We start from the raw sequence: 23,440 nt of genomic DNA, 5'->3' as shown, positions 1-23,440 counted from the left end.
TTCCCTTCCCCCCAGAAAGCCGTGATGCCGGCGCAACAGACCTGGGTAGTAGCGGGTCACGCCAGTGGCGCTGCCGAAGACCTGCCACAGCAGAGTCGGATCTTCCTTCCGGTTCTCGATAAACACGTCCTCCAGGGCTTCAGTCCAGTTCAGCTCATTGAGGATCACGGTGGCTGGAAAGGAGAGAGCCCGGACGGGCTGAGTGGGGGCGTACAGGACCTAGGGAGAGGACCTCATTCATTTCCCATCCTCGGCCTGAAAGGGGCTGGCCAGGGAACACATGGACACGGCGGGCCATGTCCTCCGCTGGTGCTGATTGGTGTAGATCTAGACCGCGGTGCGGCTGGCCCAGGAGAGTAACAATACCCAGCAGCTACTGCTCTGCTGTGAATCTCAGCTATGTGCCATCATGTGGCTGATGCTAACCCTTCAGCACATCCCAGTGCTCACTCAGTAGCCCCTGTGCCTCCCCTGATATGGGGAAGGAGGGGTGGGAGAGCCCCACTCCTGCAGCAGGGCACAGGATTCAAGGCTGGGGCCAAGGGGATGCTGAGGGTGGGAGGGCAGGGGGCTCAGAAATGACAGCTGTGATGCTGGGGCCCCAAGAGCAGAGCACCATGGAAGGGAGAGTCTGGGCTCCATGAGGCACTAGAAGCTGTCCCCCAGGCCCAGACGTGCGAACGTGGAAGCCAGCGCCAGGCAGAGGTGAGTCCTGGTTTGTCACAGATCAGCATGGAGCTACCCAGCTCTGTCTGGGCCGCGTTCCAGCAGATCAGCCAATGGAGCAGCCCAGCCAGACACCACCCACAACCCCTCCGTGATTCTTCAGAGCCAGGGGCTTTGCAGCCATTGCCTGCAGCACACTCCTCCTTCCACACCGGCTCCATCTTTCCCCACATCAAAATCACACTCAGCACAGTGTTGTGCCTTGGCCCCATGTGCCCTCTTTCCTTGCCCACCCAGTGCACTGTGCCAGTGTCTCACCCACTGCCAGGCCCTGGGCCTGGGCTCCATCTCCTTCCTCCTCCATGTCTCCGCGACCCACTCACCATCCACCAGCTCATGCTCGCTCTTGCCCTGGTGCCCCTACGCCCAGCATGGGCAGTGTAAGCAGGCAGCTACTCTGAGGGGAGCAGGCCTGGGTCAGGGCAGGATCCGGCCCCTTGAACCTAACTCATGTCACACTACAACTCTGGAACTAAGACAGTGTAGTCTCAGGCCTTCTTTGTGTTGACACCCAATCCTGCAATGGAAGCGCCGATCCTGCCAACGCTGGCTCCCAAGTGCAACCACTGGCCCAGGGGCGACCCCATTGTAGTGCAGGGGGCTGGTCTCTGCACGAGATACTACATGCAGCTGTCAATGTTTGCAAAAACCAATCCTCAGGGCACATCCTGGCAGCAGTTCTGGGGTGTGGCTTCAGCTGGCCATGCTGGGGCTAGCTTTGACCTGGGTATCCCGTGTCCCAGAGCAGTGGAGCTGCAGCAGCACACACTTCCGCAGGTCTCTATGAGCCTTCCTGACCCCTGCATGATTATCGGACAACTCACCTGCACTAGGGCTCAAGTGAGCTACAGCCAAGCCCCGTCACTGCCATTTAGACCTACCCTCTGGCTGTGAGCGAGGGGCCTTCTCCTGCATCTGCATAACCCAGGGTTGCTCTGTTCTCTGCCTGATCCTCAGGGAAGGGGAGTCTGTGACTGCAACTGCCGAGGTCTCTAGTTCAATGACCAGGGTGGGCCAAGATGGAGGTCCTCACAGATCTAAGCTCCATGGCTTGGGGTACCTGGGGTACTTTCAGCCTGGGGAGGGGGAGATGGACAAATCCGAGCTTCCCAGACTGATTGTTTCTTTCTCGATCAGCAGCTGGCAGGGACTCTGGGCCTCTTCTCCACACACTATTGCACAGATCCAGAAAATCACCCCAGGCAGGTGTCAGGCTCCCAGTCTGAGTCGCTGGTGGGCAAAGGACCCTCCTCCCCAAAACGAGGAACTGCAGGAGGCACATTCAAGCTCATTGTACGTGCTTGCCGCCAGGTACCCGCGGCAGATGGGAAATAAATTGGGTCTGTCCCGCATGGGGGCCACGTTCGAGTCCCTCCTCCATCAGCCAGTCCCCAAGAGACACAACGGGCGAGAGGAGCGGCCCTCCGGGAGCTCACCCCACTCTGTATTCACGCCAGCCCTTGTGCTTGACGCAAAAGCAATTAAGACACTGGCAAAGAGTGATTTGAAATGATTCCGCTACTGAGGCATGCGATGAGCTCAGAGCAGCCTGACTGTGATTATCAGATGGGATCGGGACTGCTGAAGTGCGTGGGACAGGCATGTGGTTAGTCGATCTTTACAAGGGGTTGTTTCTTTCAGAAGCCTCTAAGAAAAGTACTTGAGTGGGGCAGCTCCTGCAGGGCTGAGCTGGGGGCAAGGGGTAACTGGGGACGTAGGGGGGTTTCTGCAGTGGTACAGGGCTGAGCTGCGGAGCTGAGCACGGGGAAAGATGGATGAGGAGGTCTGAACCCTGTAGAGTACTCAGGCTGGTGAGTCTCTCAAACTCCTCCTGTTGAAGATTTCGGCTCTCTGCGAGGAGGAAAACATGGAGCCTCCTGCAGCGCACAAGTGGGCTGAACTCTCCCCACTTTACAACACAGCAACTGCGCCTGGACTACAACCCAGGAGTCCTGACTCCTTTCATGTTATTGGCCCAGTCCATCTCTCTCTCCTCCCTTCCTCTTCTGCAGCCTCCTCATTCAATGGGAATAAGAACCTCGTCTGTCCCATCCCCTCCCCAGCCCCTTTCTAAAACCCCAGAACTCTGCACCTGCTTGGGGAGTGCCCACCTGAGCCCAGTGGAAGCTCCCGCCCGCTCTGCCTCCCTGCGGCTCCACTCTCAGCAACTGTACCACACATCAGGGGAGACGCTGCTCCATGTGCAAATGTAGACAATAGCACAGAGATGGGAAGGGGCCTGACCCTCTCCAGCTCAGAAGAGATTTCACATGGTTCACAACCCTGTCAGACCCGGCAATGGCACAAAGAATGTCTGGGCGGGATGTGTGGGGGGGGGAAGGTATTTGGAGCAAGGCAGGCTGGCAACATCTGAGATGGGGTAGACAAGCCTAATGCCCTGCAAGCCACCTGTCCCATTTGGGGTTTGAAGTGCATGCTGGTGAAGGAGCGGGGAGCATTGAATGGTGGTATCCATCCACGGGCAGGACAAGGGAGGGAAGAGACAGAATAGATAGGAAAGGAATCCCTTCTCTTCCATCCAAAGACTACGTGAGCATTCCCCCTCCACCAGTGCCGTGGCACCACAGCGATATGGCAGGTACAGCACAAACAAACGGTTAGGCAAAACAGATCGATGGCCAGAACAATGTCTGCATAGAGTGAGGGATCTTAGATTTCAGGCGACAGCATTAACTGCTCCCATGGCACCTGTGCAGCACCACTGCTGTGCCGGGCACAATTTGGCACTGGGAGGCTTGTTTCCAGAGCAGGGGCTTCTGAGGGGCCTGGCAGGCTCTGAAGATGCCCAAAACTTGCTGGGAGCTCAGCCCCATGAGCTGAGGGCTTTGAAAAATTTTAAAAGCCAACATTCTAGGAAAGCATTTGTGGCTCTGAATGCCACTCTTGAAAGCAGAGCCGTATCTTGCCTAAAATAAAACAGGAAAAAAACCACCACCACAAACTGGGCAGCCCCTTCTAGCCCTGCTGCTTCCCACTGCCAAGAGATGATGCCAGCCTGCACTGTGGAATGGCACGATGCTGACTGCAGTGTCATGGCCTCAAACCTCAGCTAGGCTGGCACACACCTCCAGAGCAGCTCCATGCCCTCGAAGGGCGGCAGCGAGAGCCCACATCGGGATGGGTGGGGTGAGAGGACTGAGCAATCCAGCCCCATCAGGACTCGGGGCAGTTGCAAACAGGGCCAGTTTTGCATCCAATCTCTTTGTTGCTCCCCTTTGCTGACACCACCTGCTGCACTGTTTGCACATCCCAGTGGGGGCTACTGGGCCACTGTCTAGAGAGGCTTGGACACAACCTGTGCCCTGAGCAATCCAGCAAGGCTGCTGCCTTAGAGCTGCTCTTGGTCTCCAGCTTTCTGGCCACTGCGCCGGTTTTGGTTTCTTGCATTCTCAGTGACCTTTTGAGAAGGAGATTAATCTTCCTTAAGCAGCAGTTTTTGTACCTGAATATAAACATCATAGTCTGCTCTCAGGAGACAGCTACCCAGAGAAAACCATGCTGGCTGGATCCCCTCCACTTGGGTGCTGCACCCAGGGCCCCAGGGTTCAGGAATCCAGGACCAGTTCTTCTCCCAGGGTCCATGCTATGCAGGACCAGAAACCCAGATCCAGGTTCTCTCATGACTCCAATATTCTGTAACAGCCAACATTTTCCCATTGCTGACTCCTTAGCGCTGGTGATGGCTACAGATTGCCTCATTATCCTTCCTTCCTACCTACCTAGCTATATCCAAGTTACTCTACCTTGCCTACCACCATCTGCTAGCTACACTCCTCCTATAGATCCCATAGCACAGGGGTTCTCAAACTTTAGCAACCCAAGGACCCCCATTTTGATTTAAATTTTTTCACAGACCTCCCAACCCCCACATCAGCCCCAGGCCCTGCCCCCCCCCAACTCTTCCCTCAAGGCCTCACCCCTGTTCCTCCCCTTCCCTGCCTCTTTCCGCCTCCTCTCCCAGCACCTCCTGCACACCCCTGAACAGCTGTTCCCTGTCGTGCAGGAGGCACAGGGAGGGAGGGGGCGGAGTTGATCAGAAGGGCTGGTGGGCCCCCTGAAGCACCCTCGCAGACCCTAGTTTGAGAAATGCTGCCATAAGATACAGAATTTGCCTCCATTCTCTGCAGACAGAACAGGCTCCTAATGGTCCATCCAGCCTGGTAACTTGCCTCTGCCAGTGGCCAAGGTCATGGTGGCCTGCCGGCGGCTGTTGCTGGAAGGCTGGACTTGGGTTCCCGGCTCAGTTTTATCCTGGGGGTTCCACCTACTCCTCCCCAAAGCCCCCCAGGCAATTCCTCCCCATCCTTAATGTGTCCGATGCCCTTACAACCCCCTATGGAGAGACAGCTATCGGAGCTCTGCTCAGTCAGTCATCACCACACGGTCCTGCAGCATCCCTGACCACTGAAGCAGTGTGTCCCAGTGGGTAGAGCACTGGACTGGGATGCAGGAGACCACTTAGCTCTGCCCCGACCCTGCTGGGTGTCCTTGAGCAAGTCACTTCCCTCTCTGCACCTCTGTTTCCCTGCTTGCCCTTTGCCTGTCCTGTCTGTTTAGGCTGTAAGAAGCTATCTTTGAAGATCTGGGCCCAAGCTCTTGTAGGGGAGGCAGGGGGAGCAGGGGCTGCCTCTCAGTAAGTTCACGTGCAGTGCCCAGCACAAAGGGGGCACTGATCTCAGCTGAGAATGCCATGTGCTACTGTACGCAAAAATGGGGAGGAAGCGGAAGGGCTCCGAGAGGTTCTGAAGGCGCTAAAGAGTTGTACGAGGGCCCCAGCAGTCAGCTGCAGGGCTGCTAAGGTGCTTATAAGAGGGGCTTTCTCGTGCCCTGGAACAGCTCCACCAAGGTTATGCTGGGGACGGCTGACTGAGGGGGTGCGCATGCATAAAGGATGCCTGCACCAAACTGTCTCACATCCCAGTCTTGCCTCAACCCCTGGCAAAGATGCAGGGAAGCCAGGGTGTGCAGGGGAGAGCCCGATCCTGAAACATTTTTGGGTCTCCAGGCTGCAGCAGCACACATCGGAAGGTGTACGGGTGCTAGAATGTACCAACATTTGTCCTGCCAGCTGGGGAGTTTCACAGAACTGAAGACTGGAGCTTCTCTTCCTTTATTTTGTAAAATTGCTTCTCCTTATCCATTGCATTTTTTTGTAATCCCACCTGCAAAACCCTAAGAAACTCCAAGGAAAAAACTGTGAACAGAACATTAAGGTGACACTGCTAAGCACTGAGAAACTAGGGAAAGCCAAAGGTTAGGTCACACATGTAACCTTAACTCTGCCCCCTCATAGGCCTAAATTATGACACAGTCTCTTCCTACATGATCCTATATCATTTCTCTAATACTGCAAAACAACATACAGGTTTTTAGATTGCCCTCTGTAGCAGCTTCTTGTGCTATGCTCCGCTCCAGGTATTTTAAAGTTGCAGGGAAAAAATGGCACTATCAGTTGTATTATATGAGAACTGGCATGTGACCCGAGCAATATATTTAGTTCTCTTAAAGGTCCCTCCTACATCAGTCCCTCCTCTAAACTCCTTAGTGACCCTTATTACCCTTCCCTCAAAGCCTCAAGGCACATTGGAGCCAGCTCGCCAGGCCATGCAACAGATGACTCATGCTGCAAAGAGCTAGGGGTGCAATACGCGGGAACACACAACACAAGGACTATCCACTGCCCACTGTTCTCTCCCAACTTTGAGCCTACAGCTATCCAGTAAGGGGCCATCTACTGGCCCTTGAGAAGGAGAATCTGCTGGGGCCATAAGGAAAAACACCTCCCCATCAATTTCATTATTTGTTATTATTATGCAAATTGCCCCAGTGCTTATTGGTCTGGAGTCAGGGTGCAGTTGAGCACAGAATGGGTTAATAGGCTCTAATATACGACCCCTTTCTCTCAGATCTCTACAATACTTTTTATGGAGGAAACCCTGCGTCATAATGGGAGTCACTTTGGTGCGAAGTTCTTAAAAATCTGGCTCTGACCTGTCACGGAAACATGATCTTAAGGGCCCTTAACTGCAGCTGGAGTCAACAGAAGCTCAGCGCCACTGCAAATCAAGGCTTAGCTTCTGTCAAATCAGCAGTTAAATACTAGTGGTTGTGCCTCAGTTTCCCCCATCTGTAATATGGGGATAATAATAGAGTGCAGTGAGGATAACACCACAAATGCCTGTGAGGTGCTCAGACACTAATAATCAATCAACCAACCAATTAAATAAAATATAGAAAATCTCTTCACTTTTAAGTAACTCCACTTTCGTTTTTAATTTCCTCCATCTGAGAAAATAAACTTTCCATAATAGGTATTTAATTCCAGTTAATGCAGGCATGTGGCAAACCCCACAGACACGTGGTCTCAGTCACTCCTTCTCACACACGCCTTCTCAAAAACAAACCTGTACACACAAAAACCATGCGCCTCCCAAACCATGCCAGTGTTGTGCTGCAAAAGCACAGGTGCTGGCAGATGGCTCCAACCCACTCTGTGGACCGGGTACCCGCCCCAAGCAACTGACAGCCAGATACGATGGGAACATGGAGCTGGAAATAAGGACTGATTCATCCAAGCCCAAGAACTGACTAATGAGAGGAAAATCAGAGACTCCCAACCTCGTCCATTAGACAGAAGAATAAGCAGGTACCCACAGCACCATGGTGGCATACAGTCCTCTATGTTCTCCTTTGTCTCTAAAGGCCTCCTTTTCTGTTCCTTTCCTCCTGGTAGCCAATCAATGGCACAGCACACACTCTGCGACGCCACATTAGCAGGAGTGAGGAATGTGCTTTATGTATTGATCTCCTTCAATGTACACAATAGAGAACAGAGAGGAGAAAACAAAAATTAATCTCTCTGGAGTCTCCTGCAGCCTCTATCCTGATGGCCCACCAGGGCGGGCACCGTGCCCTGCAAATCTTTTCTGAACGGCACAGCAGCAACTTCAGAACCAAAAATCTCCTTTCATTAATGAAAATAAACATGTCTCACCCAATTCTGCACTGGAGATTCTGGGGCTGGTGTAGCTGGGAGCTCCCCCACAACCAGTGTGCCGGCCCCACTCCCTACAGCGCCCCCTGCTGGGAGAGACTGGCGTAGCTGGGAGCTTAGCCACAGTCAGTGTTCTTGCCCTGCTCCTTACAGTGCCCGCTGCTGAGAAAGGCTGGGACTGCAGTAGCTGGGAGCTTCCCCATAGCCAGCCTGCCCTGCTCCCTACACTGTCACCTACTGGGAGAGGCTGGGCCTGAAGCAGCTGGGAGCATCCTTCGCTAATATACCCTTATTCCACAGAAAAAAATCTCTGTAGTAGAAAGTTAGTTATACGGTTATGCCTTCAATCGTCAGAAAATGTGCAGGTCACAGCTGCATGCCTACCCTTTCCTCTGCCCCCTTGTGTGTATGCCAAACAGACTTTAATGACAGGAACACACACTATTACTCAAACCATATCCTATATCAGACAGTTTTTTCTACATCTTAGATACACTCATGCAGCATGGGGTAAGGTATTTTTATTAATGCCACTGACCTAATGGCCTGAGAATATTTATACTGATTTAGGGCTGAATCCCACACTGGCCCTTCGCCTGCTATATATGACCTGTTGTCTTCTCTCTAAAGGCTGTATCGGAATATATTTCTCTGCATCATGCCCTATACGGTGAAGAGAACTTTTTTTTTCCTTCTGCAGACAGATATGTCTCCCACCAGTAATTTATGATGTCAGTATCTCAGATGCTGTTTCTCAGAAAGCTGCACATACTGAGTTGTGTTGTCAGTGTATTTCGCATGATTTCTTGTTTCACTGTGCCAACGGCTGTACTTTTTCCATGAGGGAAAAAAAAACCTGCTGATGGGGAAATGACAGATTTCATGGGAAACGGTTACATTTCATAACCACCTCATTTAATTGTGGGCATCAACCAACACAGCTTGATATGGTACCCAAGATAGTACGCACAAGACCTAAACAAGGAATCGGCATTCACTGTTAGCTGCTTCTTCTTGTTATAGTATTGTTAATAAACATCTGTAATGTGGTTGGGGCTGCAGTCTGCGAAACACGAGCAACAGTGCACTGAGCTGGACCAAAAGATGCAACACGTGGGTATCTATGCTTGTAGAAAAAATTGCACGATGTATTGTTGTGCTGAAGGGTATTTGCTAATGGCTGCCGTGAGGTGGGTCTAAAGATAATCAACAGAAGGAGAAAGCAAGCCCCTTTCTGTAGTCAAAACAGCTGAAGATAACGGAACTGATCAGACAAAGCACTATGATGGATGGCAGGTCAGAGCTATGCCAGGCAGGTACTCAGAAGACCCGGGTTGTAGTCCTGGCTGTGCCACAGATCTGCTGGGTGACTTTGGGCAAATTAACTCACCTCCCTGTGCCTCACTTGCCCCATCAGTTATGATCCTGACCTCCCTTTGTAAAGCACTTTGAGATCTGCTGATGAAAAGTGCTAGATAAGAGCTAGAGACTACGATTATTATGGGTAAATTAACAGAACTCCCCAGATCTGCCTCTCCAGCGAGCGCTGTGTCTGCTTCTTCTCAGGGTCTCCCTCACACAACTTGCCTTGGCTGCCTGCCCCCAACACCCACAGCTTGTAACCAGCATCACCCTGTTAATCTACCCATTTAATAATCATGGTCTCTAGAAGCTGCTGAGATCATGAAATAGGACTGTGACTATTCTTTGTAAACATACGAGATTGCTCAGGGAATGTCTCTGACTTGTACCACTGATTGTTCAGCCCTGCAAGGTTCGGAACTTTGGGTAACTGCTGGGTTCAAGGGGCAATGGTATTATTTGGGAAACAGGCTGTGACTATGTAATTATAGGCTGTATCCTTATTTGGTTAAACCAGTTTCCTGAGGCGTGTCCCGGTAACGCAGATATCCCAACAGAGTTTGTTGGTACAAGCAGCAGGTACCATGATATTTTACATTTGAATAATGATTTTTATTCCTGCAAAGTGATGTCTGTGTTATATACACAGGGCACTGTGGAAATGCTGCAGACTCTGGGGAGGAGAGCAGCAGTCAACCAACACACAGGATTGCTGCACAAAATGGCAGGGGCGAATTTTATAGAATGTCTCCTGAGCAAATCTCTTCTCTTGTGCACTGCACTATGGGCTCGTCATCACTCACCCACACAACCAACAGAGATTTTCTGTATAAAGCCTGTTCTGAACAACATACACAATGTACTGCACGGGGCCTTGAGGATAAACGTCTGAGACAGTCCTGCTGAGAAGGGAACCAACAGCTACAGGGAGAGGAAATATTTCAAGCCTGATACTGAACCCACAATGCCAGCTCCTCTGTGCGCTTTCTCTTTTGCTTTCTTCTTAAAGCAACTTGTTTCTTGACAGAAATGGCTGTTCTCAAGTCCTCCCCCACTCTGATCCCTTACTGATCTCTCCTGGATGTCTGTCCTGCTCACCCATGGTTGGGGGAAGGCAACAGAGCCAGGACAGAGGTTCTGTCCACAAAGAAAAACCCGAGGGGCCGAGTTTCAGAGCCCAGGTCTTACAGGGCTCAGGCTGTGGGGCAACAAATAGCAGCGTAGACATTCCTGCTTGGGCTGGAGCCCAGGCTTTGTAACCCGGCGAGCAGGGAAGGTTGACACTGATGTTTTCAGCCCATCAGTCTGAGCCCCACAAGCTTGAGTCAATTGACCTAGGCTCTGAGGCTCAGTGCTGTGGATTTTTCTTTGCAGTGTAGACACACTCAGGCCCAGTCTCCACTACAGGGTTAGGTCGACATAAGCTGCCTCGTGTCGACCTAGCTGTGAAAGTGTCTTCACTTAAATCTGGCTCCCGCTACACCAGTTTAGTAACACCGGCTTCCCATGTGGTGCAGAGTGAGCAAAGACGCTGCATTGCTCATGTCAGCTGATACTGGCCTCCAGGAGCCATCCCACAATGCCCCACGCTGACAATGCAGTTGATACAAGCACTCCTGGTGAGGACGCACAGCACTGACACAAGGAGCCAAGTGCGCACACAAGCAGTGTAATTACTGTGGTGGCTGCATGCTGATGTAATTTTATAGCGTAGACATGGCCCGAGAGGGAGGGATGTTTGCTTCTGTGCAGTGCTCAACCTCTCCTGGCCTTTCTGACTCAATCTCACAGACGGTGGCAAAGGTACTGGCCTAACCTCATGGAGGAGCGGCATGAGGCGTTGCTAAATAAGAGTTGTGAGGCGCAGAGTTATTTAGACCACTCAACAGAGGGAAAGGGACACTGGCATTGCCAGACTGGCCCAGACTCATGGTCCATCCAGCCCACGTTCTGTCTCTGACAGTGGCCAGCGCCCGATGCTTCCGAGGGAACTGACAGAGCCCCCAGTAGCAGATGTGGGAAAAACTGCCCCCCACCCCCAGCCTCATCCTGGTCTCTAATAGTTAGAGATTGGCTTAAACCTTGAAGCCTGAGGTTAATCTCCCTTCCATCATTTTTGTTTTCACTAACTATGATAGATGTGGATAGCCTTGATCTCCATATTCGCGTCCAGCCCCCTTTGGAATCTTGCTCAATTCTGGGCCATGGTGACTTCTTGTGGCAATGAGTTCTGCAGTCTATCTGCATGTTGTGTGAAAGAGTATTTCCCTTCATCAGGTTGAATTTGCCTCAGGATTTGCCCTCCTGAATCCCAGCGCAGTGCATGGCTCCCTCGGCTGCTTGGAGGCATTTTTTGGTGAGGAAAGCAACAGCTGCCCTGTTTTTCACTGATGCATTTGGAAAGTGGGTCTGGTGCACCTGCAGTAATTTAGGAGATTAAGCTGTAGCATATGTAGCTGAGAGGGCCACACAAAATGTACAATGGAAGCTTAGCTATACAGTTATGTGCTTAGCAAGAAAATGCCAAACAAAATGTCCCACGCATGCATTAGGCCTGATTTTCCGTGGGTGAACACAAAACTAAGTTTCTTCAGAACATTTTAAAGCACTCCAAGAGAGGGCTACTTCTCTCCCAAATGTCAACTTTGCACCCCATGCTGATTCTGCTGCAGAGCAGTTCAAAAAGAGAATGCAAAGGGGTTTTTTTCGGTTTTGAAATGGCGACTGTGTGTATTTCTCCTCTTTCTACCCTTTCAAAAATGGATGAATGGGTTTTGCTCAAACTTTAACCAAAGGCCACTTTTGGGCAGGGACCACAGTTGGAAAAGTCCAGATTTCAGAAAATTGTAAGTCACCAAAACCAGAGGCTTAGAATAAAAACTCTCCTGTAGCCTTAACACCCATGAGTCATTCCAAGGCTTTCCAGCAGATACAAATATTCCCCAGAGCAACTTCATAGCCAAAGCTCCACACAGGTGGGGTGCTGGGGAGAGACACAGATGTGTCCCTTGGAAAATCTCTTCTGCCAAGTGCCAAATACTTTTGTCAAAGCCTCAGGCAACTTCCCAAGCCAGACTGATGGGCGCAGGAAGTTTCCCTTGCTACGCTGAACCTGACCACCAGGGTGAGCATGTCATCTGGGTGCTGGGCTTTGCATGTGAAGGCTACTGGCCTCTTGATGGTGATGCGGTTTGGATCCTAGCTGGACCCTGCTCATTGCCCCCTGAATGGCCCCTTTGCACTTCAGAGGGAGATGGGGGCAGGCCGCTTTGGGTTGTGTGGAAACAGACAGTATGTGGGTCTCCTTTACTACATCCAAGCTGCTCCATTATTCTTTCCTGTCGGAATTAGGGGAGTGGGCGAGCAGAGGGCCTGATCCTGCCAGCTGAGGGGACTTCCCCATGTGAAGGGCTCAGAGACGACCCTTTCTCTCTGCTGTCCCACTCCTGGGATTCTCTGCTGGAGCTTCTTGGCTCTTATTAGTAGGACTGAACCAGGGGACTGGGTCCATCCAGGACTCCTTCCTTGCTCAAATGTTCCAAACCCCCATTTCTCTCTCTCCTTCCCCAGCACTGCCCCTGGTGATTCCGCCACCTCCTGATATGTGAGGCTGGATCGAACCCCTCCAGGCACCCTCCCCATCTCCAGACAGGCAGGACCAGACCACGCCCTCTAGCAAGCGATTAGGGATTTAATTAAAAGTGACACAGTAAATAAAAAACATGTAAAATGTAATTTGTGTGTGTAGTGACGGGTGACTGTGGAGGGCGTTTCATTCCATGTATTAATTAACATGCCTGCCGGCGATAGTGCCTCTCCGGTGCTTCTGTGCCAGACTGGTATGAGACAGGGCTGGGGTGCTGGCAAGCCAAGGGGCACTGCTTGTGCCTCTCAATCCCACTCGCGCTCCCCAATAGCCAGCCACACTTCCAACATCCCTAGGGAGAGCGGCTGCCGCCACGTGCGAACCCCCTAAACGCTGGGAATCACTGCTTTCCCGCCTGCTGCCTCCTCCCAGTCCTTCCTTGAAACTGGCGGCTGCCACGTGGACTTCATGGGGCTGGCTACAGACAGACGAGGTCCCCCTGCCACCCAGGATCACAGGCCTAATCTAATGTCTGAGATGCCCCTTTTGTGGGGTCAGACCCTAACAATAACCCCCTTTTACAGAGGGGAAGTGAGAGGCTAGGACTCTCCATGGAGGATTGACCTGTTTGAGCCTCAGCCAAGGGCCCCTTTCTCCTCTGTTCCCAGCCTTCTCTCTGCAGGGCTCCCTGGCCAGGGCCTCAGCCAAGGACCCCTTTCCCCTCCGTTCCCAACCTTCTCTCTGCAGGGCTCCCTGGCCAGGTCCAGGCCTCACCCCTGGAGGATGCCGGACCTTGGGCGACGCTGCCACTGGTTGCTCCCCCTGAATCGTGTTGCACACATGGGCATGGGGGACTCCACTGTATTGGGCTGAAAGCTACCCAGGGGAAATGATGCCAGGACCTGGCACCCTCCTTCCCTGGTGGGGAGGGGCTGGTGTCGCGCTGGAGTTCGGTTCCCCACACGGCAAACCCCATCAGCCAACAGTTAAATGTGGATACCCAAAGCCTGAGTGCCCAGATCTGTGACTGCGTCTAGCTGCCCACTCCATTGCTGCTGGCTGGGCAGCCGGCTGGGAGAGCCACGCTTCCCTGGTGAGTTACAGGTGAGCTGGTTGTCAAGCGCATTCCTTGGACATGCAACCTTGGCTCTTTTTTTTTTAAATTAACACTAAATAAAGAGCATGAGGAAACTTCTCCTGGCTCTGACCCTTTTCCTGGGAACTCACTTTCCATCACGGAGAAACGCCAGACATTGGGGCTCGTAAATGGGCTTTGGAAAAAGAAGAAAAATGAAATTCACAATGAATGAGGCAGTGCTGATAGTTTCTAATTACCACAGTTCCCTGTCATGGCTGCTCCTCCCATTTCAATAGCCTTATGGAGGCACTGATCAGGGGTCTGCAGGGTCAACCTTAAAGTCTTATTTTGACTCTGCCCCACCCTTTTAACTCTTTGGTTGCTGGAGTAACTGTTCTGAGTTTGTGAGCAGCAGGACTGGGCAAGTAAGAAGTGCTCAGGAAATCTTTCTCCAAATTGAAAGCAAACTTGTTTCTTGCGGTTCTTCGGACTATTCTATCCAAAACCCCAATTTACTATCTTGGTGGGAATCTATGCAGCTTGATACAGGGTAACGTATCTGTGCATCACGATTTCAGAACTCACTCGTGCCTTCCAATATTCCCACAAGGTCTATGGTGCTGTGGTGGAGCAACTGCTCCACACAGGGAGGAAAGGTTAAAACAGGCCAGAGGGAGCCTGCATAGAACCCTCCAACTAGGGGAGGGTTCACTAAGTAAGCCAATCGGGAAGTGGCTTGTTGCAGTGGCCAATCAGGGCCAGCAGGGACCATATATAAAGGGCTGCTCAACAGAGCAGAGTGGGGTCTTTTCCTGGCCTGCTAGGGAGAAGGATGGCTGCCTAGAAGCACCCTGGCTAGAACAGTGCTGGCTAGGGTAGCAGAGCAAAAGAAGCTTCTGGCTGGCTGACTGAGGTCCTGGAGGAAGGGAAGATAAGATACTAGGGGTGCCGCTACTTGTCCTGAGGGATCTGGCTAACACAGACTGCAGTTTGCCTCTGGAGCAAGGAACTAGACTAGTGACTGCAGTGGGCCACTGAGGCAAGTGGCTGGACTATAGATTGCCAGTTCCCCCAAAAGTGGGGGAGACAACAGAGAGGGGGACACCATGGTCTGGGGAGCGACATGGGTCACGGTGGAGACAGCAAAGCGGGAGTAATGGCAAGTGAGACACCACCTGAGGAGGATGCCCTGTGGAAGGACTTGTGCTAATTCCAGAATGGCCAGCAGGTGGTGCCATGGTGATGAGTCTCGCACTGCTACAGCTGCCCATTGCAAAACTGTCCTTTAATCTGATGGTTAGAGCTTCACAGCAGAGAATTTGCAGTGACACTCCCTCCCCCCAGCTGTGGATCTCTGCAGAAGAAGGGTCTGCCCACTGCTTCCCTCCGCAGTCCTCCAAGGAGCTGCAGCAACAGCGGGCTCCTCCCACCATGGAAAGTTTTGGAGCTCTGTTGTCATGAGGGCTGGGCCCTGGCTGCAAAACCCAGAGTGAGGTCCAGAGTGATTTTCCCCCAGGCTGGGACCATTTGCAGCAGGCTGGGAACCACCTCTGGACCCAGGCAGTTATTTCTCATTCAGTACATAGTGGTACTTATACGCAACCTTATTTCTTAGCAGATGGAAGCACCAGTTGCTCATGAAGAGTCCAAGGGCAGCTTTCTCAAGACAGGTTTGTCTAGGGTGTCCCATTGCACAAAGAACATGCCAGCGCACTTAAAACTCACTATTGCCTTAACCAGACAGCTCATCTTTTTTCCTCAAGCCCCATCCAGCCTCTCCAGCCGCACTGCTCAGCTCCTGAGCACAGCACAATGATCTGGCCTGGCCTCAGCGAGCTCCTCCTCCAGGACTCACCCCTCACAAGCTTCAGAGGCAGAGATCCTTTTCTGCCCCTGCTGCTCTGGCCGGATCAACCCCCAATCCTGGTCTCTTCCCTCCACAACAACACCCCTCTTCCTGAAGGGGTCTGCACGGCCCTCTCGGCAGTCACTAGTGAGGATGCTGCACTGGACAGCCACAAGAGGGTGCTCTAAGACCTTCACTTTTCCTCTCTTCCCAGAACACACAAGTTGCTTCTCCAGCGCACCTGAAAGCCGCTCTCACGGAGCAGGGCGGGTGCATGGATTGCTCCAGAAGCCAGGCTGCCGAGCCGGTACAAATCAGAGGTGCCCTGTCAGGTCCTGTCTCGTTCCTTCCCTGCAGCAGCAAGCACAGGAGTCATCCCCACAGTCTAGTGTGTGTTGTTCAGTCCATATTTAAAAGCCTGTTTCCACAGCCCAGTCCCTTGGGGAGATGATTCCACAGCCTTGCAGCTCTTGCCAGCAGAAAGATCTCCCGAGACTCCAACTAAATTCTTCTGTTCCACTTTGGTACCCAGGCCTCACCCTCGCTGGCGTTTACACCCATTCCACACATCCAGACTGCTCTGCTCACACATCACCCTTCAGCTGGGCTCTGCCCTCTCCTGTGAGTCCCTGCTGTTAACTGGCGTTACCTTTGGTTCTGCGCTGCCCAGACCAAGTGGCCTTAATCTGCCCCCACAGCGCATGCTTACTGCGCATGCTCAACTTTGCTCCCTCAGCTCTAGCTAGTTCTGAGCACGTTCGAGGCTCTAGTAGCACCTGTTGCCCAGATGGTCTCCGCCATAGCCTGCAGGTGATAAGAGTCCATGTCACCCCTCCCCAGAGAGTGTCTGCACATGTCCCAGGTGGCTGTGGGGGTATCACTACAGAAGTTCGTATCTCAGGACCTTTGTGTTGCAACATGATGGCCTCATGCCAGATGTTTTGGGCCCTTTCCAGTTCCCGGCATGACAAGGGAGCCTGCCACCAAAAGCAGCGTGGATGCTAATCACCCCCAGAAGGACCAGGGCTTGCTCTTGGGCCTACACGGGGCAGAACTCTGTTAATCCGCCACAGCCACAGCATAGGAAACAAGAGCATCCAGCTCTTCCCCAAGCAAAGCCCATCTCTAGCTGACGGCTGTGGGGGATGGACGGTTGTTTCATGCCATTCACTGACCTGGGAGCAGAGTCCATTCCAGATGGGTGTGTGGAGCCACTGCCAGTTCTGTCACCACATCCTGTACCTGAGTCTATTTCCAATGGGACATCAGGCCGGCCCAGGATCTTCTCGCTGCAAATCAATGCACTATCCCGTGGCGCATGCAGCTCGTTGACTTCAAACACTGGGCTCCATCAGGCCTTCTCGACCTGGTGGGCACCTGGAGCAGTGCAGACACACTGCCCCAGGGGGCTCCAGGAGGAATCCTGCCTTGGGAAGGCACAGCCCCTCCTAGCACACGGGGAAGGCACCCGCTCCTCCACCCTTCCAAGGGCCCAAACACGACCGCCTTGACTCTCTGCAGGTGCGGCTGCTACTGCCTCTAGTCAGATAGGAGAGGACAGATCCCCTAATCATTCCCTTCGCAGACACATACCGACCGGGGAGCCAGGCAAGGAGTGGGAGCAGAACAGCCTCCTGCCCAGCAGCAGAGAAGATGGGATGGAGCTGGCGCCAGTGTTTAATAAAAGGTTTAAAAAATGATCTAGTGGGGAGATGTGGTGGAAAGTCTGCCCCTGCAGGAAGGATTCCCACAGCACGGCCTCAGGCTGTGTGCCTGCGGGGGAGGGAAGGGGCAGAGAATCGCCAGGGCAGCATGCTGCAGAGGGACCGGGCCTGCCCTAGACGCTGCAGAGCGTATGTGTGTGCATGCACTGCAAAGTACGTGTGCATGTGGGGAGTGCACAGCAGCTAGAGTCTGCAGCAGGGTCTGGCGTCTGTTCCCTCCAGCCCATTTCCTCATGCTGGAAGAGGAGCACCCATCGCCTGCCCTGCTCCTTTGATGAGCCAAGCACTGCTGCTGCCCCAAACAATCCCTAGCCTTACAGCCAGGGAGCATCCTGGCGTCCCATCCACACAGGGCGAACCAGAACGTGGCTCTGTCTGTGGCCCTTGGCACTGGTGCTTAGATACTACCATGTCTGCTGCCTTGGCACTGTCACCTAGTGCCTAGTGCTTTTGCTCCAAGCCCTCTTCCCTCCCGCCATGCTGCATGCCAGGACTTCACCCCAACTCCACCACGCTTGGCAGCTATTTCCACGCACCACAACGCTGCTTCGGCTTATTTTTGCAATGGCTATTTCCAAAGAAGCAACATTCTTCCCGACAGACCTATGCAATTCTGCCCCCACTTCCCTGCTCCTGCCATCCCCTCCTGGCCATTATTTCTCCAAATAGGCCCCAACTCCCCGGAGTGAGTTAATCTCCAGTTTGATTTTCTTCCATAGCTGAGCATGGTGATTTATGTGGCTTTGGCAGGACATTAGCAATTGTGCCAGCTGAAGAGCCGGGGGTTGGAAATCATGAATATTTCATTCTGCTCACCCGCCCCACGCTTCCCCCCCTTCCCCGATCTCATGATTTGCTTCATTAGCTGCTTGGCCCGTGCTAGCTGGGTAATAAAACTAATTGCAATTTCTAATCCACTGATGCCGATGCAGTGAAATTGTTCCACGGATGTGCGCCTGTACATGCCGCTAACGAGTTTGTATATCAGCATGTGATGGAAAGTGCGGTTAAATAAGGTGATGTGAGCTAGGCTCCAATCACAGGCGAGATGGCGATTTGGATAATGGAGGGGAGCCTCGTGGGGGAGTTGGGGTGTGTGTGTGTGTGATCTAGGAAGCTGTGTCTGGGCTCCCTACTTCCGTACTCCTAGCTGGGAGGAGGAGCATGAGTGTTCCTAGCTAATGTGTAAACAGTGACCTTGCTTGGGCCAAGAGTGGGGTTTGAACCTGGGACCTTCACATCTAAAAGCATCAGCCTCAACCCCTTGTACTAAAGGAGAAAGGCCCTCTGTGATTGGCTGTCGCGGACTTATCCATGTCTATGGTGGACCAACCACTAGGCTAGTGGTTCTCAAACTTTTGTACTGGTGACCCCTTTCACACAGCAAGCCTCTGAGTGCGAACTCCCTTATACATTAAAAACACGCTTTCATATATTTACACCATTATAAATACTGGAGCAAAGTGGTGTTGGGGTGGAGGCTGACAGCTCGCGACCCCTCGTGTTATAACCTCACGATCCCCTGAGGGGTTCCGACCCCCAGTCTGAGAACCCCTGCACTAGACAAAGATTTCTGGTGTATCCAAAGTAGGGAGTCTGGACAGCTCCCTCACACAGGCTCAGTGGATGTGCAAGCTCCCTGGGGCACATTGGAGGGGAACTCTTGGCAGCTCCCTAGTGGGTACGTACTGCACAAATGTATACATGTGCTTGGCTCCTTCTAGCACCATCAGGTCCCTTCATGTTCACAAGCACAAAATTCCCCATAACAGTGAAGCACAAAGTGTATGCACTATGGTTAGCAATGAGGAGCCAGAGAACCCCTGAGCCTTCGATGCAGGACTCCAGCTGGGCGCAGGTGATTTTCACTGCCAGTGTGTAGGATGTAGTGAGCAAGAGTCACGGCTTGCGGGCCCTGCTCTGCTTTGCAGGTTCCTGGTGAGGGGGCAGGAGCATGGGCGAACTCTGGTGTAACGGACAGCTTTAGAACTCAGCAGGCTCTGGCTTTATCCTTGTTATTGTTCAAGCCCAAAGACAACGTGATGGTTGATGAATTTTGCTCATTTCTGGGGAAAGCCCAGGGCTGCTCCCAACAATCAGCCAAAGGGGGGAGATAACACAGAAATGAAAGACCTCATCCTCTGGGTGGGAAGGGACCTCAGTGAGACAGTGCTCCCTGCACGAATGCAGCACAACTCTCATTTTCTGCAAGCCAGTGCAGGTAGCAGGTAGCTGACCCCAATCTCCTTCTCAGTCACAATGCAGAAGACTCTCCTTCCAGGCCCTCAAGCCCCAAGCCCTGCAGTGAGACAGTCTGTGGGAATTCATACTCATCCCTTTGCTATTTGACAGCTTCCTGACTCTACCCCGGGGCTAGTTAACTTGGTGCCAACTCCTTCTGGGCTTCTGGTGAATCTAACTACCCTGGGTGCTGCTCTAATCTGCTGATTGAGGTCGGCTGTGCTGCAAGGAGCATTCTTCTAGCTGGTTTCAGAGCAATGCCTCTTTGGATCATGTCAACATTAGGAGCCAGCACCAAACCACGCTGTTCCTCCAACGCAGCTTAGCCACTGTGCGGAATGCCAACCTGGCTCCTGGATGAAGACGCCACCCTCACTGCACATTCTGGACAGCGGCGTCAAATCCAACCTCAAACATCTCAGGTGATGGGGACACCACAACTTCCTCTGCAATATGTCCCATCACCCGGGGGGCCTTTGAATTAATGCATTCCTCTCCATTAGCTCACACGGACGTGTCTCTGTCTCTGTTACAGGGGATCACTGTACTGGCTCAGACCAACGAGCCATCTAAGGCTGGTACCTTGACCTGATGCTTTGGAGTAAAGCGCAAGAGACCCACAATGGACAGCATCAGAATGTTCTGTCCAGTGGGGAGGGTTCGTCCCAGCTACTGTCAGGAGGAGGTGCTGTGACTGGACCACCCTCTGGGAGTTACAGAGGGGCAAGGGAGTCTTCTGGTAAATGTCACGAAGGGTTCTGGCTTAACAACGGCCCAGTAGGCTAAGGACTTGGAAGATGCTATCTGTAGCACCTACCTCCACCCCAATGGAACTAGTTATAGGACTGGGAGCTGGCCTTAAAAGCAGGGCTCTCCTCCCCTCCCACTCTCCCTTTCTGGGAACACAGAGACGATGCCTGGGGGATGAAATACAGCTAAGCTCTCCCAAGGAAGCTGCAGGGCAGGCTGCTCCTATTAATAGTGTTGGCATGGGAAGCTCATTAGAAAGAAGGAGGGCTGCTCTGCAGCCACGCAGGGACCAAGCACTAACTGGGCTCCAGATAGGCAGCTGTACCGAGAGGTTTAGAAAACACCCAATGCCTAGTCCCACCCCCGGTATGGCGAGATCGCTGGCAGTGTTTTAGACAGCCCCAGACGTAGGGGTTAGAGGGCGAGGACTTTGCCTCACTGATAGAGACTGAAGGTAGGTGCCTGTACCTCCCTCGTGAGAGCCAGCCAGTAATGGTGCTGGGTAGCTAGCAGACCCCGTGGCCCCTGTGCAATACAACTGGGGCTTCTATGCATGCGTTCCCCAAGCTCCTTTCCCATCTGACACCACGGTTCACCAGGAGACAGTGATGCCCGGGCAGACCATGTGTGAGAGCTCTCCAACTCTAGCCACTCATGACAAGGCCGAGGCCAGTCTGCAACCATGGACACACCACTGGTCCAGCCACTCCACGGCCCTACTTCTCACAGAGGCCAGTCTCTAATGCTGCAGAGGGAGGTCGTCCCCTCTCACCCACCAAGCACTTGACTGTACAGTAGCACTGGGTGAGGAGGATGGAGAGTCCCAGAGGACCAAATGGCAGCAAATGTGGGCTGGGTTCCAGGGCAGCGGGGTGACACATACCCTTTCCCGGTATGTGAAGCCAGCCGGGTCAGTCCCGTAGCAGACAATGGACCATGGCTCCCTTCACTGCCTCCTTCCCTTCCCTCTCTTTGCAATTCAGCATCCAGCAACGCTGAGACTGGAGAGATGAGGTCTGCTGCGCCGTCCCATCCCACCCTTGGCCTTGGCTACAGTCCTGTTCTATTCCCCTGCCTCCTTAGGAACCGAGTCAGTGTGTCTCAGCTGCAGCAAGTTCTGTGAGATACAGACACATCCATTGCATGTCCGGCAGCAGAAGCTCCCGGTGGTTGGCCCCCCTCTTACTTGATCAGGTTGCTCTTTGGCACCAAGCTCACAAACCCAACACGGGCCAGGGCTTTTGTATGACAGCGGGAGGGAGACCAGAGGAGAGCAGCCTCGGAGCAGTGGCAGTGACACTACGGCCAGCACACACAATCCCACAGCTTCATCTGAGTCATTAGGCTGGGCTGCTGACATTTTCAGCATGGTCTGGGAGAAACCGGCTGCACCATTGTGAGTGGAGACTGGGGAGCTATTTACCAACCGTTCTGCAGGTAAGGGAACTGCCCACCCAGCGTCAGCATGAGGCAAACTTTCCATGCAGGAGTGTGGCTTACAGAGGGAGGCAGAGAGATACCAAGAGGCCTCGCAAGGACCAACTCTCTCATTACAGAGCTGTGGAAGTGACAGAACCCCATGGCAAAGCGACAGGGTGGTTTTGGTGCAGTGCCGCTAATCGTCCAAGGCTTCGCCTGGGCGCTGTGATGGCCGGAGGTGGATGGGACCTCCCCTAGGTTGGGGAGTCTTTGGGGTCAGATCCATCTCTGCTATAATTCCAGCTCCCTTGAACAGGGGAGGGAGGGGTTCACTCACTGTAGCACGCACACCCCTCCTCCCAACGGCAGCTTTGTCAGGGGAAGGTGCATGCTCCGTCTTCCACAGGCCACGCCATGGAACTGCATTGATGGGACATTCGTGCAGGGGCTCAACAGCTCTACATTTACGGCAGCCTTTTGTGTCCCCAGACTCCGGTAGTCAACAGGCTGTATGTTATTTTTCATAAACCATGAGTTGCACAAAGACAGTAATAGAGAGAGGAGTGCTAACGCATGAGCACGGCCCTCTGTCCCTCCCTCAAGATCTTTACACTGAGGTCAGAAAAGACACACTCTAGCTCAGTCAGAGTTATTGACTTGATAGAGAATTACAGGGTGGAGCGCTCTGACCTACGTTATGCGGGGGGGGGGGGGGGTCAGCCTAGGTGATCAGAATTGTCCCTAGAAATTTAGGAGAAAGCAGCACTCACAGCCTTTGTAGATGTCGGTAGGGATCTGCACGGCGGCATATGAATAGTTAACCTTGGTTTTGAAGTTCACATCTTCGGTAAACTCCAGCTTCAGGGAGTTGGACTTCTCCCTTTCAATCTCTTCTCCCTCTGGATCGTCCTGGGAAGAGAACAGAACACAGCCTGTCAACACACCGCCAAACCTGGGACAGGTAGAGCGAGTGGCGGGAAGGCCGAGCGTGGGTAGCACTTAGCCCAGGGCAGCCCAAGCACAGTGAGATCCCACGGCGGTCCAGCAGCCAGACCCACGCCACGCATCAACATAATGCGGGGCAGATGAAGGCACCCGTGCATGTCAGAAAGCTCGGGTTGGCATGGGACTACCAGAGCATGGTGTGGATACCAGCCAGGCAAAGCGATCACATGCACAGGGGAGCTAGGCAATCCTAACTCTAGTGCGGTGATTAAATTTAACCCCTCACTGCCCACCTCCTAATCACATCTGGAGGCACAGACCCAAAGAGCCTCAGCAAGAGCATTCAAGGCACGGGGCTTAGAAAGAAACCCTCTGCTCTCCACAGAAAAGGCTGGTCGAAGCCCCGGAGGTCCAAGTTCAGCTCTGAGCAGGGTGTTACCCTACAGGGTTGGCTCCAGGCAGTTTGTGCCAAAAGTGCATCTCTCTTTTGGTGGGTCCCTAGAGATCACAGGGGCTGGTTTTCCAGGTGCGGAGCCCATACAATGACTAGTGCTGTGGCCACTCAGCTCTGCTGACACAATCAGACCCACAGCGTCTTTCTGCTCTGCGTGGACGTTACAGCTCCTGTGGCACTTTGTGGAAGAGGAGGGGGTTTGCCCTATTGTCTTGGAGGATATTTCCCTTCCCCTCCTCCCAGTCAGGGCTGGCTCCAGACACCAGCTTAGCAAGTAGGTGCTTGGGGTGGCCA

General features: G+C 53.0%; 1 protein-coding gene across 3 annotated transcripts in view; it reads right to left on the bottom strand.

Moving 5' to 3' along the window:
• The window catches only part of CACNA2D2 (calcium voltage-gated channel auxiliary subunit alpha2delta 2), a 648,687-nt gene that overhangs the window by 105,494 nt on the left and 519,753 nt on the right, over positions 1-23,440 (bottom strand). For all 3 annotated transcript variants that reach the window (XM_050958643.1, XM_050958641.1, XM_050958642.1), the window contains 2 exons: positions 22,518-22,656; positions 42-173 (listed from right to left, as the gene is read on the bottom strand). In XM_050958643.1, the coding sequence (XP_050814600.1) occupies positions 42-173; positions 22,518-22,656 (271 nt within the window). The remainder of the gene's footprint in view (positions 1-41; positions 174-22,517; positions 22,657-23,440) is intronic.

Source organism: Gopherus flavomarginatus, chromosome 6 (genome assembly GCF_025201925.1).
Source record: "Gopherus flavomarginatus isolate rGopFla2 chromosome 6, rGopFla2.mat.asm, whole genome shotgun sequence".
Classification (NCBI taxonomy): domain Eukaryota; kingdom Metazoa; phylum Chordata; order Testudines; family Testudinidae; genus Gopherus; species Gopherus flavomarginatus.
This window is presented reverse-complemented; position numbering and strand designations above follow the sequence as displayed.